This window comes from Bison bison, unplaced genomic scaffold (genome assembly GCF_000754665.1).
Source record: "Bison bison bison isolate TAMUID 2011002044 unplaced genomic scaffold, Bison_UMD1.0 scf7180017864192, whole genome shotgun sequence".
Classification (NCBI taxonomy): domain Eukaryota; kingdom Metazoa; phylum Chordata; class Mammalia; order Artiodactyla; family Bovidae; genus Bison; species Bison bison.
Genome location: NW_011494764.1, coordinates 2,958,926 through 2,978,843, shown reverse-complemented (window position 1 = coordinate 2,978,843; position 19,918 = coordinate 2,958,926). Strand labels below are relative to the sequence as shown.

General features: G+C 35.5%; 1 protein-coding gene across 1 annotated transcript in view; it reads right to left on the bottom strand.

Moving 5' to 3' along the window:
- ITFG1 (integrin alpha FG-GAP repeat containing 1) overlaps nucleotides 1–19,918 on the bottom strand; it is a 302,948-nt gene that overhangs the window by 43,286 nt on the left and 239,744 nt on the right. The window contains exons 14-15 of the mRNA XM_010843982.1: nucleotides 14,741–14,784; nucleotides 7,347–7,425 (exon numbers count right to left, since the gene is read on the bottom strand). Of these exons, the coding sequence (XP_010842284.1) occupies nucleotides 7,347–7,425; nucleotides 14,741–14,784 (123 nt within the window). The remainder of the gene's footprint in view (nucleotides 1–7,346; nucleotides 7,426–14,740; nucleotides 14,785–19,918) is intronic.

Sequence of the window (19,918 nt, the reverse complement as noted above, 5' to 3'; positions counted from 1 at the left end):
CTTGTAAGAAGAATTCATTCTTTAAGATAAGAAGAGTGTCATGGATAACCCAGCAGGGCATAATAACTCCATTCTCTTTTGTTATGAATTACAGTTTTTGACACAAAAATATGCCTGATTAAGTATTACTCAAGCTAAAATTTCTGGGTATGACAATTTAAAATATTATGAATGATTAAAATAAAATGACCTAGGACTAAAAAATTCTTTTATAGATAATTATCTGTGGATAAATGGAACATGACTATACTCTGGAGATAATTTCAGAAAATATGTAGGTGAGAAATGGACATAAAGAATAATACATTTTTTTGGACACTGGAAGATGTAATTAATTGACAGCTATTTATTAAAATGGAGAAACCTGAAAGGTTAAAATTTTAGAAGGACAAAGTGCTTATTATGTGTTACAACAAATCATTTTTTCTCAGTGCTTCTTTTACATCAGTCTGCTATATATTTTAACTGCTCTTATATTTGAGGCTTATGATGAAGGGTGTATAGTAGGTAAAGGTTACTAATGCTTTTCTCAGATATGTTAACGGGAAATAATTTTATAACAGCAGGGCTAAATAAGCAATTTAAGAGGTAGAAAAATACTTGTTGGTCTAATAATGTTATTATTTAGAAATGACCAACAACTCACTAATGCACACAATCTGGCCTACATGCTCCTATCTACTAAGTTCTTCTTTAATATTATTTAGGAAATTTGGGTCCTTATTGTAGATTTCTAGCTAATTTATAAAAGTAGTAAACAGTTATTTAGAAAATTAACGACTCCTCTGTAATATAATTGTCTAATAACATTTAGCTATTGACTTTGCCAGGAAGTAGAGTAGGACCACAGAATACTTGGTAATAATGATAAAATCTGTCTATAAGCAAAAAGGATAATTAGGCCAGGCCTTTTCTGAATAACACTAAGGCAAGTTACTGTTTCTGACAGTGGATTTCAAACATTTTTGACCGCAGTCCACAATAAAAACTAAGTTTCATGTCATCACCACTTATGAACACAAACACATACTAAAACTTTCATGCAACAACACTAATGTGGGATACTTTTGATATTTTTTACCTTTTATTCTATTAAATATAAAGTCCTTATCAAAAGTCATTAAAATCATTTCATGACCCACTAGTGAGTAGTGACCTTAGCTGCTCTTTAAGAAAACCAGGGCTATTTACGTGGTCGTTCTCTTCCTAGAGTAGAAAGTACTCTACAAGTGGGGCAGGATGGGTTGGAAGGTATGGCTTAACCAATTTCTTTAGATTCCAACATGCCTGAAAAGTGAAAGTGAAAGTTGCTCAGTCATGTCTGACTCTGTGACCCCATGGACTGTAGCCTGCCGGGTTCCTCTGTCTGTGGAATTCTCCAGGCCAGAATACTGGAGAGGGTTACCATTCCCTTCTTCAGGTGGTCTTCCCAACCCAGGGATCAAACCCAGGTCTCTCGCACTGCAGGCAGATTCTTTACCATCTGAGCCATCAGAGAAGCCCATCAACATGCTTAATTAACATTTAAAGTAGAAATTTCATCCTTTAAAATTTGGCATAGGTTTTCACAATAGTACTTCCTTAATTAACTGCTACTTCCCTGTTTAGAATGTATATTTATGCATGAAATATAGTATATGGTTAAAATATTTATGATTATTTATTAACATATTTCTCAAATTAAATATATTTCTCATAGCAACATATGATCAGTGTACTAAACTAAAATGCAAAAACTACATAAAGAAAATCCCACAACCAAAAGATAATCCTAGTAACATTTCTATATGTCATTTTATTTTTATATTTTCCCTACACATGGGTATACTAAAAACATCTACACTCATACAATTTAGATTATGCACACAGATATGCCTCCTTCCCAAAGTGTTAGACCCTAAACATCTGTTCATTTCATCAAAAATTATTCTAAAATATTTCATAGGCTGGAAACTATAGTAAAATGTCATAATTTATTATTTCTCTATTTTTGGACATTTAGATTTTCCCAGTTTGCTACAGCCTTTTATTTTTGGCCATGAAAATGTATGCATTTATTTGACTTATTCATTCAGTTGTATTTGTTTTTCTATAGATATTTTCTCCTTTGTTTTTATGCTTACAGATTCCTTCCCAGTGTAGGGAAGAAGTAAATATTTAATGGAGTGAGAATAAACCCGAAGTTCCATTTTTGTTTTGGGCAATCACATTAGGGAAATACTGTTCCATTCGCTTAAAAAAACAGTAAGGAGTAGTAAATATCACTGAATGGGTTTTTAACATCTAATTAGATATATTACTAGGTATCAATGCCTGGCTTGTAACAGAAGTTCAATAAATATATATTGTGAACAACAATCCCTATTAAAAATTTTTTTTCTGTATCTAATTTTAAGAGTATTTTGGTAGGTTTAAATTTGCATAAAATTTACCTTAAAAAAAAAAAGCACTAAAAGTAGTAAATAGTTATGAAAATCTAACAAATAGGACGTGAATCTCTTGAAATCTTGCTCTCCCAAGATAAATGTTAACAATTTGATGAGTATTTTTCTAGATTTTTTCCTGTGAAGTATTATTCATTTAAGCACACTAAAATATATCAAATATATCTTTAGTTATCTTTACAGTTGGGAAAAAAGGAGCAAATTATCCAGTTACTGTATCCATATGTAAAACAATTTCACAGGAAACTAGAACTAAAAAGAATGAAATTTTGCCATTTGCAACAACAAGGATGGACTTTGAGGGTATTATGCTTTACAAATATGTAAAGTTTAAAAATAAAATAAAAATAAAAAAAAATCTTCATTAAAAAAAATAAAATAAAAGACATAAACAAGGAAAATTAAAAAAAAAAAGAAATAAGTCATAGAAAGACAAATACTGTGTTTTTACTTATATGGAGTCTAAAAAATAGAACAAACGAATACAACAAAAGAGAAACAGACTTATAGATACAGAGTACAAACTAGTGGTTACCAGAGGGACATGGAGAAGCAAAGGCAACCCACTCCAGTATTCTTGCGTGGAGAATCCCATGGACAGAGGAGCCTGATGGGCTACAGTGCATGGGGTCACAAGAGTCGGACACAACTTAGCAACTAAACCACTATCACCACCAGAGGGAAGAGCAGTGAGGTGACGGGCAATAGAGGGGATGGGAATTAAAAGTTAAGAACAACTAGGTATAAAACAAATAAGATACACGGATATAATGTTCAGCACAGGAAATATAACCAATATTTTAGAACAACTTTAAGTGAAATATAATGTATAAAAATACTGCATAACTATATTGTACTCCTGAAATTAATATAACACTAAGTATAGTTGACTTAGTGTTATATATATATATATATATAACTATACCTCAATTTAAAAAATCCTAATTTTAATCTATAACTAGCTATATGGACATGAAAAGATTTAAATAATATATTATTATATGAAAAAAAAGAAGACAGGTCTTTAAAAAACTGATCTACCCTTATGAAAATAAAGAAATTTCCCCCATTTTAAACCATCAGTACATTCCTGTGATAATCACCTGATTGATGGTCTTAAGAAATTCTTTCAAAATATAATTAAATGAATAGTATTTTTGATAGCATTTTTGATTGATACTTGCAAGTGGGCTAAATTTTGGGTTTTAGATATGCTGAGTTTGTATTGTTGTTGTTGCTCAGTCTCTAAGTCGTGTCTGAGTCCTTGTGACCCCATGGTCTACAGAACGCCAGGCTCCTCTCCCCTCCACTGTCTCCTGGAGTTTGTTCAAATTCATGCCCACTGAGTTGTTGCTATCTAACCACCTCTTCCTCTGCTGCCCCCTTCTCCTTTTGCCTTCAATCTTTCCCAGCATCACGGTCTTTTCCAATGAGTTCTTCATATCAGGTGGCCAGAGTACTGGAGTTTCAGCTTCAGCATCAGTCCTTCCAATGAATATTCAGGGTTGATTTCCTTTATGATTGACTGGTTTGATCTCCTTGCATTTCAAGAACTCTTAAGAGTCTTCTCCAACACCACAAATGGGAAGCATTACTTCTTCAGTGCTCAGCCTTCAGTGCTCTTCTGCTTCTGTTAGGTCCTTGCTGTTTCTGTCCTTTATTGTGCCCATCTTTGCATGAACTGTTCCCTTGCTATCTCCAAGTTTCTTGAAGAGATCTCTAGTCTTCCCCATTCTATTGTTTTCCTCTATTTCTTTGCATTGTTCATTTAAGGAGGCCTGTTTATTTCTCCTTGCTATTCTCTAGAACTCTGCAGTCAGTTGGGTATATCTTCCTTCTCCCTTGCTTTTGGTTTCTCTTCTTTCTAGAGCTATTGGTAAAGCCTCCTCAAACAACCACTTTGCCTTCTTGCATTTCTTTTTCTCTGGGATGGCTTTGGTCAGTGCCTCCTGTATAATGTTACATAGCTCCATACATAGTTCTTTAGGCACTCTGTCTACCAGATCTAATCCCCTGAATCTATTCATCACCTCCACTATATAAATGAAAGGGATTTAATTTAGGTCATACCTGAATGGCTTAGTGCTCTTCCCTGCTTTCAATTTAATGCCGAATTTTGCAATAAAGAGCTCACGATCTGAGCCCCAATCATCTCCAGGTCTTGATTTTGCTGACTTTATATAAAGCTTCTCCATCTTCAGCTGCAAATAACATAATCAGTCTGATTTCTGTATTGCCCACCTGGTGATATCCATGTGTAGAGTCATCTTTTGGCTTATAGGAAATGTATATTTGCTATGATCAGCATGTTCTCTTGACAAAACTCTATTATTCTTTGCCCTGCTTCATTTTGTGCTCCATGGCCAAACTTGCTTGTTATTCTGGGTATCTCTTGACTTACTACTTTTGCATTCCAATCCCCTGTGATGAAAAGGACACCAAAGGACATTTATTGTTAGATCTAACTGATGTAGGTCTTCAGAGAACTGGTCAACTTGTTTCTTCGGCATTAATGGTTGGGGCATAGACTTGTAATGCTGACTGTGATGCTGAATAGTTTGCCTTGGAAATGAACCGAGATCATTCTGTTGTTTTTGAGACCGCACCCAAATACTGTGTTTAGGACTCTTTTGTTGACTCTGAGGCCTACTCCATTTCTTCTAAGGGATTCTTGCCCACAGTAGTAGATACAATGGTTCCCTGAATTAAATTCGTCCATTTTCATCCATTTTAGTTCACTGATTTTAAGATGTTGATGTTCCCTCTTGCCATCTCCTGCGTGACCACATCCCATTTACCTTGTTTAATGAACCTAATGTTCCAGGTTCCTATGCAGTATTGTTTTTACAGCATTGGACTGTATTTTCACCACCATCATTTTCACATCCACAACTGACATTCTTTCTGCTTTGGCCCAGTCGTTTCATTCTTTCTGGAACTATTAGTAATTGCCCTATGCTCTTTCCAAGAAGCATACTGTACACCTTCTGACCTGGGGGCCTCATCTTCCGGTGTCATATCTTTTTGCTTTTTGATCCACTCCAGTAGTCTCCGGATTGGAGTGGCAAGACTACTGGAGTGGATTGCCATTTCCTCCTCCAGTGAAGCATGTTTTGTCGGAACTCTTCACTGTGACCCATCCATCTTGGGTGTCCCTGCACAGCATGGGTAATAGTTTCATTGAGTTACGGCAGCCCCTTTGCCATGACAAGGCTGTGATCCATACAAGAGTGGCTTTGTAAACTAGCTATAAAATTATATCAGCTTTATGAAGTTATATTAGCTTCATAACATGAATGAATAACTTCATCTTTTTCTGCATTCTGAAACATTTAATCTAGAACTGAAATTATCAGCATCTTGAAAGTCTAAAAGAGGGACTTCCCTGGTGGTGCAGTGGTTGAGAATCTGCCTTCTGGTGCAGGGGATGTGGGTTCAGGTCCTGATCATGGAACCAGGACCGCACATGCTGTGGGGCAGCTGTGATACCATCACAGAGCCCATGCTCTCTGGAGCAAGTGCACCACGGTGTGCCACACCAAGGCCCAGTGCAGGCAAAAGTAAAATAAATACTTTTTAAAAAAGAAGTCTAAAAGAGTTCGCTGATAAAAAATAAAACCAGTTTGTCCTGGAATCTATTGTATAGTTTAATATACGTATGTTTTAAAGTGTAAATAAGTAATTTATTCAAATCATCTATATCCAGATTGTTTCTCTGACTGACAGTGGTGTATCAACATATTTGACTATACAATTGACTCTTGAATAACACAAGTTTGAACTGCTCAGGTGTGCTCATATGCAGATTTTTCTCAATAGTAATACTACAGTACTACAGAATGCACACTTGGCTGAACTGAAGGATATGGAGGAATTGGGCCCAACTATAGATCACAGGCAGGGTTTCCAGCCGCACAGGGTCGGCGCGCCTGACCTCCCGTGTTGTCCAAGGGTAGACTGTGATTGAGTTTGTCAGTTTCTCTTTGACTTTTTCAGTTCTTGTTTTATGGAATGTTTCTGTGCTGATGAAGTAGCATGATGACAGTGTTAAATGTGTACAATTAGCTTAAAATGAAGTACACTCTGGCATATTTAATAAAATTGTATAAAATGAAAATTGCCATATAATGAGTTCTTTTTAATTTAGTTCATTTAAAAATGGAGGAGTAACAATAACTCTGTTTACATGTACTTCTTCATGGTTAGGACTTTAGCAGTCTCAAAGAAGCATACGTGTATGTTAGGATTCCTTTTCCTTCTTAGAGAATTGAACTGTTTGGACCTTATCTCAGTCAGCTAAGCCAACTGTTAAGATCAGACATCCTTTGCTTTGTATTATTTCCCATTTGCTTTGATTGCATTTCCCTTTATTCAAATGTAAAACAAGATTTTTCTTTATAGTCACATATCAAAACAATTTACATATTATATAAATTTGTATAATATTCCAGTTTCTATTCGACATATAAAAAAACTAGGATTAATATAGTAGATTGAATTCCTAATTTTTACTTCTTTTAAGATGAGCTCTGTTAACAAATTCACCACTTTGATCAAGATGTCTCAAGTAATCATTCCTAATCTCTGTTACTTCAACTGAAAAATAAGGACAATGATTTGGCTCCATACAATAGGCATATATAAAGAATTTAGTTTTAATATATTTGTCATGAGGACTTTTTGTAATCTACTGATGTAAGTATACAGAAAGACAAAGTATAATATAAAAAGTGAAGATTTTATAAAGAGTGTGAAAACACAACGAAATTTTTGCCATTCAGTTTACTTTGTTAATATGTGGTTGGCCAAAAAGTTTGTTTGGGTTTTTCTGGAAGATGTTACAAAATTTTTGGCCAACCCAATATACTGATTAAATGTACTGTTATGCATATCTAGTCTTACCTGAACCATTTTTGAGATAGCCATTTGCATCTACAGTTGTATACATGATGTAAGGTCCAGGTTGATTTACTCCAAAGGGCTACAATAAAAAAGAAATAGTTAAGCCTTGGAAAGTAAGTGCATCATCGGAAGTTTCAGGCAAATCTATTACAAAAAGTAAATACTTCTATATAAAATTCTTACATATTAGATAGCAGTTAGAGAACATGTTCATAAATAGATAACCAGTGTTATGGTTATTAAAAACCTTGTATTAGTAGAAAATGCTTAACTTTAAATGATTTGATAATTTTATTTATATAGTTCATTGATTTTATTGGATAGTTCTAAAATCTAATAATGTCTCTTCCTTATTACATAAAGATGAATATTTTAGGAAGAATTTTCTTTACTACTTTTGGTCCCACCTTAAGTAGTTTTATTATGACATTTCTGTTGACTATAGCATTGCTTTTCCCTTCAGGAATGAACTGGAATAGTTTATATTTTCCCAGTAAATATAAATAAAATCCATCCATTGTAATCCTAATAGAATAAAAAATACTGATGAGTTGTTCTAAAACATTTTATATCCTGCACTAGACTTAGAGAATACATTCTTTTCCAGTTAAGGAAGATGTGAGTTTTATCATATATATAAATGTTAAAATATATTTGGTTATGCCTCTTTTAAATTTCTATGTAAATGGAACCATACTTTATGTATCCTTCTGTGACTGTTTAAAAAATACATTAATGTGAGACTCATCCATGATTAAGCATGTACTATAGTTCAAGGTTGTATTCTACTGCATGATTATAGCATAAATATTTTTCATTCTTTTGCTGATCAACACTTGTTTCCATTTTCTTTGGCCATGAGAAACATAGCATTCTTATGTATGTCACCCGATGCACAGGTGGGGAGTACTCCACTGCATGATTATAGCACAAATATTTTTCATTCTTTTGTTGATCAACACTCATTTCCATTTTTTTTGCCATGATAAACATGGCATTCTTATATATGTCACCCAATGCATAAATACAAACATTTATCACTTCTACTAGCTGTAAATTACTTCACATGCTTAGTAACAAACATCACTAATGTGATATATACTTAACACAAAATATTTCATCTCTTATGGGTTTGTTTCTTTGGAATGGTGAATGCCCTTTAATATTTTAAACCTGTCTCATTGCAGTGAGGCTTGGAGATAATACTTGTGAGACTATATTTATCACAGTGTTGTAACCTCAGATTCATTTTATTACCCATGGTCTAGTTTCTGTACTGGAAGACTGGTATCTTAGGCTATAAGTACTGTATTTTGTGAACCTTCCCAATTAAATTCCTGAATATTTTTTTCTAATTCACATTTGGAAATTTCATACTCCTATCTATAATATCTTATTTTACAGATTTTATAAGTTTTTTCTTTTTTCCTATAGTCAATTAAAAAAATCATATAAACAAGTCTCTGTTATGAGGCCTAGAGCTGAAATTAACTTCCCACCATGCACCAGTCACTCTGACATTGAAAAACAAGAATCCAGAAATCCAGACATGATTCCTCCATATAACAGTTCTCAAAGTGTGGCACAAGGACCCCTGGAGTCCAAAAACCCCATTGGTAACAAGTGTGGGTAATCAGCAGCAACACTAAGGAACAAAATAGCAAAATGGCAGACATAAACCTACCTTACTAGTAATTATAGTAAATGTAAATAGATTAAACACTGCTATCAAAAGGCAGAGATGAGCAGGATAGAACAACATCTTCCAAGTATATGCTGTCTATAAAAGACACACTTTAAAAACAAATGTTTTTACAACAAATAGGTTGAAAGTAAAAGCATGGAAAAGATGTACCATGGAAACAGTAACCAAATAAGAGCTGGAGTAGCCATATTAATATCAGACAAAACAGACTTTAACATAAAAATGTAATTGGAGACATAAAATGGGAGTTTATAATGACTAAAGAGTCAATGCATCAAGAAGACAAAATTATAAACATAAATGTGCCTAATTGAGTTCTCAAATATATGAGGTATTGATGGTCGAAATAGATAACAATAGGGGATACTCTTAGAATTACTAATAATTCACTAGTGTCATTAATGGATAGACCAATGAAGCAAAGACTTGGCCAACACTAGAATAGATTTTGTAGATTAGAACACTCCTCAACTTTAGCAGAACACATACTCTTCTCAAACATACAAGGAACATTCTCTAAGGGGAAACATACACTAGACCATAAAACAAGTTCCAATCAAGGTAAAAGTACTGAAATTTTTACAGTTTGTTCTCTCACCACAACAGAATTGAACTTGAAATCAGTAACAGAGCCCACGCATAACAATGAGGAGCTTTTGCACTGCAATGAAGACTCAGTGTGGCCAAACAAAACAAAACAAAAACAACCACAGAAAGAAACATGAGAAATTAATAGATGAGTGGAAATTAAACAACAGACTTCTAAATAACCAGTAAGTTATGTGACAGAGTTGGAAAAATTCACTGATATAGCTTCAAATTCCACATTACAACTAACTTAAGTAACTGCCACTGTTGAATTTCGGGAAATTATTATTTAATAAAACAGAGGTTAACATGTAATGGTTTTATTGTTTTAAAATGATTTAATAGAAATACTTAAAATTGTTCCAGTTTTAATTTCAAATAGAAAACTGATAAACAAAACTCACATAAGAACAACTATTTGGAGTCTTCAGATTAAGAAGTTTTGAGAACTGCTGCTCTGTACTATGTACATATGAGTAATTCAATCTTTACTCTGCATTACCATTGGATATGATATGACTGATACCTGAGCCTATGTGTTTGGTTTCTTACCCTTTGGGAGGCATGCATGCTCAGCTGCTCAGTTGTGTCTGACTCTTTGCCATCCCATGGACTGCAGCCCACCAGGCTCCTCTGTCCATGGGATTTTCCTGGCATGAATACTGGAGTTGGTTGCCATTTCCTCCTCCAGGGGATCTTCCTGACCCAGGGACTGAACCTGCATCTCCTGCACTGGCAGGAGGATTCTTTACCACTGAGTCACTGGGAAAGCCCTCTTACCCCTTATATCATAGCATTTAACATGTTTTAGGAATCACAGCTTATTGGGAGCAGAAGCCCAGATGCAGAAGAGTGAAATTAGAACCAGTACTGGGAGGAACACTTAAACTGTGATTGAAACACTGCTGGAGAATCAGTGTGAACTAGTTTGAGAGTTCCTATTTAACCTGTAGAGGAGGGCAAGCTGAGAAGCACTTGTGCAAGTCACAGCTTAGGGACACAGGTTCACTAAAGTCTGAGATTTAATCAGAGGATTATAGGATGCTTTTCCTACCATAGTTTTATACTTCACCACCACATCAATTGGGTTGCTAATAATGAGATTACAGTTAAAAGATCTGAAGACCTCTGATCCCTTTAAGAGAAGTCCGTAGGGTGACACAAAGACAATAGAGACAAAAACAAAGACGCTAGAGGGAGCTTCTGTCTCTTGACAGCAGAGCTACTGCAAACAGTAACACAGTCTTAGCTCCTAGCAGATAAACATAAATCCTCATCGTGAAGGCTGATCTACCACAGTTCCTTTCACCCAATACCTCATGTCTGGCTCTCAACAAAAATTTCAAAGCATGCTAAAAGGCAGAGAACAAAGTGTGAGTAGACAAAGCAAGCATCAGAACCAGACTCAGATATGGCAGGGATGCTGGATTCATCAGACCAGAAATTAAAATAACTGATTAATATAACACCTCTAATGGAAAAAAGTAGACAATATGCAATAAAAGATTGTTAATATAGGCAGAGAGATGGAAATGCCAAGAAAGAATCTAAAGGAAATGGTAGAAATAAAAAATACTGCAGCCTTATGGACTCTGTGGGAGAGGGAGAGGGTGGGAAGATTTGGGAGAATGGCATTGAAACATGTATAATATCATGTAAGAAACGAGTTGCCAGTCCAGGTTCGATGCAGGATACTGGATGCTTGGGGCTAGTGCACTGGGACGACCCAGAGGGATGGTATGGGGAGGGAGGAGGGAGGAGGGTTCAGGATGGGGAACACATGTATACCTGTGGTGGATTCATTTTGATATTTGGCAAAACTAATACAATTATGTAAAGTTTAAAAATAAAATAAAATTAAAAAAAATAGATCCAAACCACGTAAAAAAATAAATAAATAAAAAATAAAGACTTTAAAGTTTGGAAGAAACAAACAAACAAACAAAAAATACTGCAATAGAAATGAAAAATGCGTTTGATGAGCTCATCAGTAGACTGGATACAGATGAGGAAAGGATCAGCAAGCCTGAAGATATATCAACAGAAACTTCCAAAACTGAATTGCAAAGAGAAAAACTAATGAAAATTTGGAACAGACTATCTAAGAACTGTGGGACAGTTATCAAAGGTATAACATATGTATTGTGGGACTACCAAAAGGAAACGGGAAAAAAGAACAAGAAATATTTGAGGAAATAATATAAGAATTTTCCAAAATTAGTGACAGAAACCAAACCACAGATCCAGGAAGTTTTTAGAAAATACCAAACAGGAAAAATACCTAAAAACCTATATCTATACATTATCACACTCAAATCAGTAGAAAATCAAAGACAAAGAGAAAATCCTGAAAGTACCCTAAGAAAAGGTGTCCAGAAATCCATGTAACACTATGATACAATTAGAAATACTCATTTGAGGTTCACGACAATGAGTCAGTGGTGGTGACAACATTCAGGGCTGTTTATTTTTCTTTAGAAATGCCTAATAGCCTAGAGCTGGGAGTGAACAAAACAGACAGTTGGATTAACCCAGGGGTGTAACTTTGCCAGGCAGGTAGAGTAAAAGCATAGTGCTTTATGGGAGTTAAACATGGTGGCACTGAGATTTCAAAAGTAAAACATTTCTGGTAGATAAGGTTTATCATTATAGTGGTAAAGAATCCACCTGCAAGTCAGGAGAAGCAGGTAGCCACGGGTTTGATCTTGGGTTGGGAAGATCCCCTAGAGGAGGAGATGGCAACCCACTCCAGTATTCTTGCTGGGAAAATCCCATGGACAGAGGAGCCAGGTGGGCCACAGCGCACAGAGTTGCAAAGAGTTGGACATCAGTCGATTGAGCGACTGAACACAAAGCAAACAAAGCACAAGGTTAGACATGGGAGTGAGTAGCTAAAGTTGAATGAAAATGAAGGAATCTGGAAATAAAGAAATTTGGGTGAGACTAATTGCTGACTTAAATATTCTTTCCTCTCTCCATGTATCAGACAGGTTGCCTGTAGCAGCTGGGAATATATAGGCAGCAGAACAGTATTTATTCAATTCATGATTTAACTCAAGTGGTAAGAATACCATATGGTATGCACCTTTTCCTCTTAGTCTCATACTGGGTCATATCTATCATAACATTTTCTACTATGATCAAGTCGATCTGATATCAAAGCAATATCAAGAAGGCCCACTTTATCATGAAATAAATAATTTCACAAGTGGGCATACGTTTGATATATGGAAAACTGGGGTAGAATAGTGTATATTTGTTTCTTTTAGTTTGCCACAAAATTGTGATCACTGATAAGTGGGGAAGGAAAATGATAGATGTGAAGGGCAGTTCAATAGGATCTGAAATTCAAATAAAGTAATCAATGAGTGAGTGGGAGGCAGGTGTATCACCTGCAGAAAAGCCCAAAGGTGCTGGACTGCTAAGATGACCACTGTAAGAGCCGCTTTGCATGCTGCACTTTACTTACGTGACTTTCTCAATGACTCTGTTCTCCTAAATTTAAGATATGGAGAATGGGAGCACTAGTGATCTCAGAAATATAACCTGCCTTAAGCGAACGGCCTTTTCTACCAATTTTTCTGCTAAAACTTTGCTTGACTAGGGTAATGAAAGAGCCACATGATGGGACTATCAGAGAAAAGAGGAACAAAGGGTCTGAATGTTTCACAAACTGGGTAGACAATTCTTGAATAGCCAAGTTAATCTTTGGCCTCCAGTTAGTCAGACTTGAACTTAATTAAAAAAAAACAGACATTATTTTTATTAGCAGTTTCAGATTCACAGCAAAATTAAGTGCAAAGTTTTCCAAGAATTCCCATGTACCCTCTGCATCTCTCCTCCTCAGACCTCCCCTTCGATATGTCCACATTTTTGATATGAAAGCAGATATGTCTGACCAGGTACTCATGTGGTACTCATAGTGGCTGTGGTGACAGACGTCCCCTTTAGGAGTGAGACAGTATTCCCTGAGCTGCTCCAAGTATTGGTTGAGGATAGCTCACAGCTGAGTTCTTAACCTAAAAATTGTTCTCAGCCAAAGGGAGCTGGCCTGTACAAATTATAACCCCTTCCTGGGGACTGCCTGCATGCAATGTCTGATTGATGCAGAATACAAAGGCATGGCCCTTTTGCTTCAATCTGGGCCATCTTTGCTTCACAACTCACAGACCAACTTCTTCTGACAGTCTTCACTTCTCCAGAGGTCTTGCTCTCAAGAAGAGTCTAGATTAAATCTTTGCATGCAAATCTCTGGGTCAGGGATTCCAAATGTGTTAAATATAGGACGTTTCCCAACCATACATAGGACGTTGATGATGAAGCAGTGCTTTAAAGGTGTGTTAAAAATATGAGGCTATAATCAGAATACCTAGTTCTGTGTTTTAGTTACACTATTTAATGGCTCTATGACTTTGGACAGTTTATTTCTCTGAGCCTCAAGTTTTCTCATCTTTAAATTCAGGGTAATTCCTTATGTAACAAAGGTTACTACAAGGACTCAAACAAGAATATACCAACACACACACACATACACACACCTGTGAATGCACTCATGCTTTTAAATAAAATTTAGTATTCTCATTACAATTTAAGTGAATTGACAGTTTCTTATTATTTTCACATTTTGTTATTTCATGGAAACATTCCACTAGACAGCAAGTCAATATTAAGATTATACCAAAAATCCATTACTTATCTACTATATGCTTGACCCTGTGCTATGAATGAGGTATTCAAAGATGGCACGGTTCTTGACCTCAAGGGATTACAGTCTGGGGAAATGCATTAAATATGAACAGATAAAGTGTGACCAAGTATTACACATGTGAAACGGCAGCAGGATGCCCAGAAATGATGGGAGCTGTGGTCATTTTTCCAAGTGTATCAGAGAAGACTCATTAAGGAAATAAACCTTGAGGTGAGAAAGTTTTTAGGAAAGGAACTTTATTCCTAGGAAACTTTACTTGAGCAATGAAGGACATTTTAATCACTTTTAAAAGTAACATCAATTTGATTTAGCCTATAACAACTATTTTGTGTGTATCTATCATGCAGAGAACTTTAACAGAAATATTTACAACTAAGAATTAAGGTTACTTACTGTTATCTTACGAGGACAGTCATTAGAACAGAGACCACTAAGAACTGTGGAAAAATTTAAAAAAGCCTGTTATTACTGTTATAATGTAAGCTTATATTTAAAGTGAGCTCTAATTTCCCCCTAAAATCTATTAATATGCCCTGTTGATTCATGATCACAAGTAAAAATCAACCCAGTTTCTTTAGATCTGAGTAAGTTAAATTTCTGTGTTCACTTTATGCCAGTTATTTCAAAAGCCTTTATTAAGCAGTTAAGCTGATGCCATTTTTGAAATATATAGGTGATATAGTTAATCATGGATATATAAGATACCTGTTGGCCCTGTTTCCCAGCTGGCTAGCTACATTCCAAGGATGACTTAGAATCTGACAGAGAAGTACAAACCAATTAAAACTTATATTGAAAAAAACCAAATAGAACATTTAATATTTCATATCTCAAACCAGATTGTTACCATTTATCTATTCAAATTTTCTGGGTCAAAGAATTTAGGCACCCTTGATAACCTTTATGGAAAACGTAACTATATATGCCAGCAAATTTGGAAGACTCAGCAGTGGCCACAGGACTGGAAAAGGTCAGTTTTTATTCCAATCCCAAAGAAGGGCAATGCCAAAGAATGTTCAAACTACCACACAATTGTGCTAATTTCACATGCTAGCATGGTAATGCTCAAAATCCTTCAAGACCAGCTTCAACAGCATGTGAACTGAGAACTTACAGATGTACAAGACAAACTAGATTCAGAAAAGGCATAGGAACCAGAGATCAAATTGCCAACATCCACTGGATCATAGAAAGAGCACAGGAATTGCAGAACAACATCTGCTTCACTGACTACACTAAAGCCTTTGACTGTGTGGATCACAACAAACTGTGGAAAATTCTTCAAGAGATGGGAATAGCAGACCACCTTACCTGCCTCCTGAAAAACCTGTACTCAGGTCAAGAAGCAACAGTTAGAAACAGACATGAAACAACGGACTGGTTCAAAATTGGGAAAGGAGCATGTCAAGGCTGTATATACTGTCAACTTGCTTATTTCCATGGGGACACAAAAGAGTTGGACACAGCTGAGTGACTGAACAACCACCACAAAGGATATCTGAATATTCTTTCTATAACTAATATAAGCTTTGAAACATGACTGTATTACTAGCACCTCATGCAAACGAATTTCTTTATAAGAGGGCACACTTTATGTGCTAGTAAATATTCTATATGTTATAAATTAAAGGAAAATAACTGATAATACCGCTCAGTAATGAACTGTATGAATAATAATTGTGATTACTGGCTAGTTTAAATATATCCACAGGAAAATGGTTCTATATGTTTATTCATATTCCACAAATGTGAAATGATAGTCATTCTAACAGAAGTCTTATACTTGGGAAGGGTATATAAAATGCAAAGGCATTAAACAATGAATGACATATTTCATCACAAAGGAAATCACCTGTTTATTTACTACAGAGCGTTTATATTAAATATGACCTGAGGAACCAGTGAAAAAAATATTTTATACCTCCAAATCAGTTTTTAATGTTTAAGTTCCTTACCCCAGCACAGTGCCTAGTTCTCACTCTCTTATTCTCACTCTATGACCTTAATTCTCCCTCTCCTTTTTAAAAATTAATTTATGTATTTTAATTGGAGGCTAATTACTTTACAATACTGTAGTGGTTTTTGCCATACATCGACATGAATCAGCCATGGGTTCAACTCTAGGCAGACATTAGTACTTATTTTTCACTTGTCCTAAAATGATTTTCCTAAGCCTTCATTAAAACATTATCTTGCTAAACAGTACACTATTTACTCACAAGTCTGTCTTTGTACCAGAATGAAAGTTCTGCATAATTTTTATCATGTTTTTAGGGCCTAGCCAAATGTATTTGCTCAATAAATGCTTGTTAGAAAAGGTAAAAGATGGATTATTCAATAAATGGTACTGGATAGTTGGCTACCTGGAGGAAAATAAAGTTAGACTTTGATTCATAACATGAAAATTACACTGGGCAAAGACAGTACTAATAAAGAACTCTTATGCTTCAGTTGGCTTCCCTGGTGGCTCAGAGGATAAAGCATCTGCCTGCAATGCAGGAGACCTGGGTTCAATCCCTGGGTTGGAAAGATCCCCTGGAGAAGGAAATGGCAATCCACTCCTGTATTCTTGCCCGGAGAATCCCATGGAGAGAGGAGCCTGGCGGGCTACAGTCCACGGGGTTACAAAGAGTCGGACATGACTGAGTGACTTCACACATGTGCTTCGGTAATAAGAAGCCAACCCAGTTAAAAAATGGGCGAAGGATCTGAATAGGAATTTCTCCAAAGATGATATAGAGATACAGAAAGCTCATGAAAAGAGGCTCAGCATCATTAGTGATCAGGGAAATGTATAGCAAAATCACAAAGAAATGTACACAATTCACAATATCCATGAGGTGGAAACGACCCAAATGAATGTCCATTAGCAGATAAGTGAATCTGAGCACACTCTGGGAGGTAATGAAGGATAGGGAAGCCTGACATGCTGCAGTCCATGGGGTTGCAAAGAGTCAGACCTGACTGAGAGACTGAACAATAACAAGAGCGGCAGATGAATGAACAAACAAAGCTTGGTATACACTCAGAAGGAATATTATTCACTTTAAAAAGGGAAGAAATCCTGTCACATGTTATAACATGGATGAACTTTGAGGACATTATGCTAAGCAAGCCAGTCATCAAAAGACAAATACTGTATGATACCATGTAGATACCAAATACATGTAGATACCACTTACATGAGGTATCTAAGTGTCAAATTCAGAGAAAAAAAGTAGAATGGTGGTTGCCAGGGTTTAGGGGGAGGGAGAGGGGACAGCTGTTAAATGGGTGCAGAGTTTCAAATTTACAAGATGAAAAAGTTCTGGAATCTGGTTCACAACAATATAAATATACTTAACACTATTGAACACTTAAAAATGGTTAAGACAGTAAATTTTATGTTGTTTTTTTTTTTTAACTGCACACACTAAAAGGTTAAGATTGTAAACAAACCCATAATGAGATACTGGCTTCCCTGGTATCTCAGTGGTGAAGAATTCTCCTGCCAATGCAGAAGACCTGGGTTTGATCCCTGGGTAGATCCCCTGGAGAAGGAAATGGCAACCCATTCCATATTCTTGCTTGGGAAACCTCACGGACAGAGGAGCTTAGTGGGCTACAGTCTTATGGGGTCGCAAAGAGTTGGACAAGACTTAGCAACTAAACAACAAACAAATGAGATACCATTTCTCACCCATTTTGTTGTTGTTCAGTCTCCAAGTTGTGTCTGACTCTTTGCGACCCCATGGACTGCAGCACACCAGGCTTCATACCCATTAGAATGGGTATGATTATAAAGTCAGATTACTAATTTGGGTGAAGATGTGGAGAAACTGGATACTCATACATTTCTATGGGAATGCAAAATGGTTCAGCTGCTTTGGAAATGGCAATTCCTTAAAAAGGTGAACAAAGAATCCCATTTAACCCAGCCATTCCATTCTTAGGTATATATCAAGAGGAATTAAAATATATGTCCACACAAAAACTTGTACATGAATGTTCACAACAGTATTATTCACGATAGCCAAAAAGTAGAAATCATCCAAATGTCTATCAACTGATGGATAAACAAAATGTGGAATATTCATATTGATATTTGACAATTCATGTGGATATTTGACAATTAAAAGGAATAAAGTGCTGATGCATGCTACATCAAAGATGGATCTTAAAAACATTATGGCAAGTGAAAGAAGTCAGTCACAAAAGACCGCATATTATATGACCCCATTTATATGACATATCCAGGACAGATAAATCTATGAATACAGAAAGTAGTGGCTGCCGAGGGCTGGGGCTGGGGGATTGATGGTGGCAGCTAAAGGGTACAGGGTTTCAGGATCATATGGTAGCTCTATTTTTAGTTTTTGCTATAATGAGTGAAGTCAGAGAAAGAAACATAATATGATATTGCTTATATGCAGTATCAAAAAAGAACTGGTACAAATGAACTTATTTACAAAACAGAAACAGACTCACAGACTTAGAGAACGAACCAGGAGAGCAGGGGTGGGGGGGGGCGGGGCGGGCAGAGAGGGAAAGGGATAGAAAGTTTGGAATTGAGATGTACATACTGCTATACTAGGACCTACTGTCTAAGACCAGGAACTCTGCTCAATATTGTATAACAACCTAAATGGGAAAATGATTTGAAAAAGAATAGATACATGTATAACTAAATCAGTCTGCAGTACACATGAAACTATCACAACACTGTTAATCAACTATACTCTAGTATAAAATTAAAAATTTTTAAAGGGGTATAGGCTTCTTCTGTGGTGATGAAAATGTTTGTGGTGATATTGGCACAATTCTGTTAATATGCAAAAAGCCACTGAATTGTATACTTGAAATGGGCAAACGGTATGGTATGTAAATTACATTTCAATAAAGCTGTTACAAAATAAAAGATACCATAAAATTAAAAAAATGACAAGGGGCTATGAACTTTTAAAAAAAATACAAAGAGATACTTGCTAACATACAAAGAGCTTCTAGATATGGATGACGAGATGATAATCTAATAAAAACAAAGGATATAGAGAAGCAATATCCAGAAGAGAAAGTACAAATAATAAAAAAACCAGGATGAAAGATACTCAGCCTCACTAGTCAGGAAAAAAAAATCAATTTTATACCCTAACAGAAAGGAAAAAATGAAAGACCAATAAAAATGTCTGTAGGAAAAACAAAACCAAAGATAAATGATAAACTATGAAGAATATTTACAAAATATATCACAAAAGATTAATATATACTATGGTATAAATCATTAAGGAAATGAAAAAGGACAGACCCATTTATAGAAATAAAAGTACAAATGGCTCTTGAACATATGAAAAGATGCAGAACTTTACTCAGTGTAAGAAGAATGTGAGATAAGACAACACTTTTCACTTTATAGTTGGCAAAACTCAAAAAGTTTAATAATCTTTTGGGTTGGTAAAGGTGTTAGGAAATGTGAATTCTCCTATATAGAAGTAGCAGTGTCAACATCAAATTTTCATGAAGGGACATCTGTTAAAATAAAAAATACTTACAAATTCAAAACCAGGCAGAATTAATCTAAAGTGTTAGAAATTA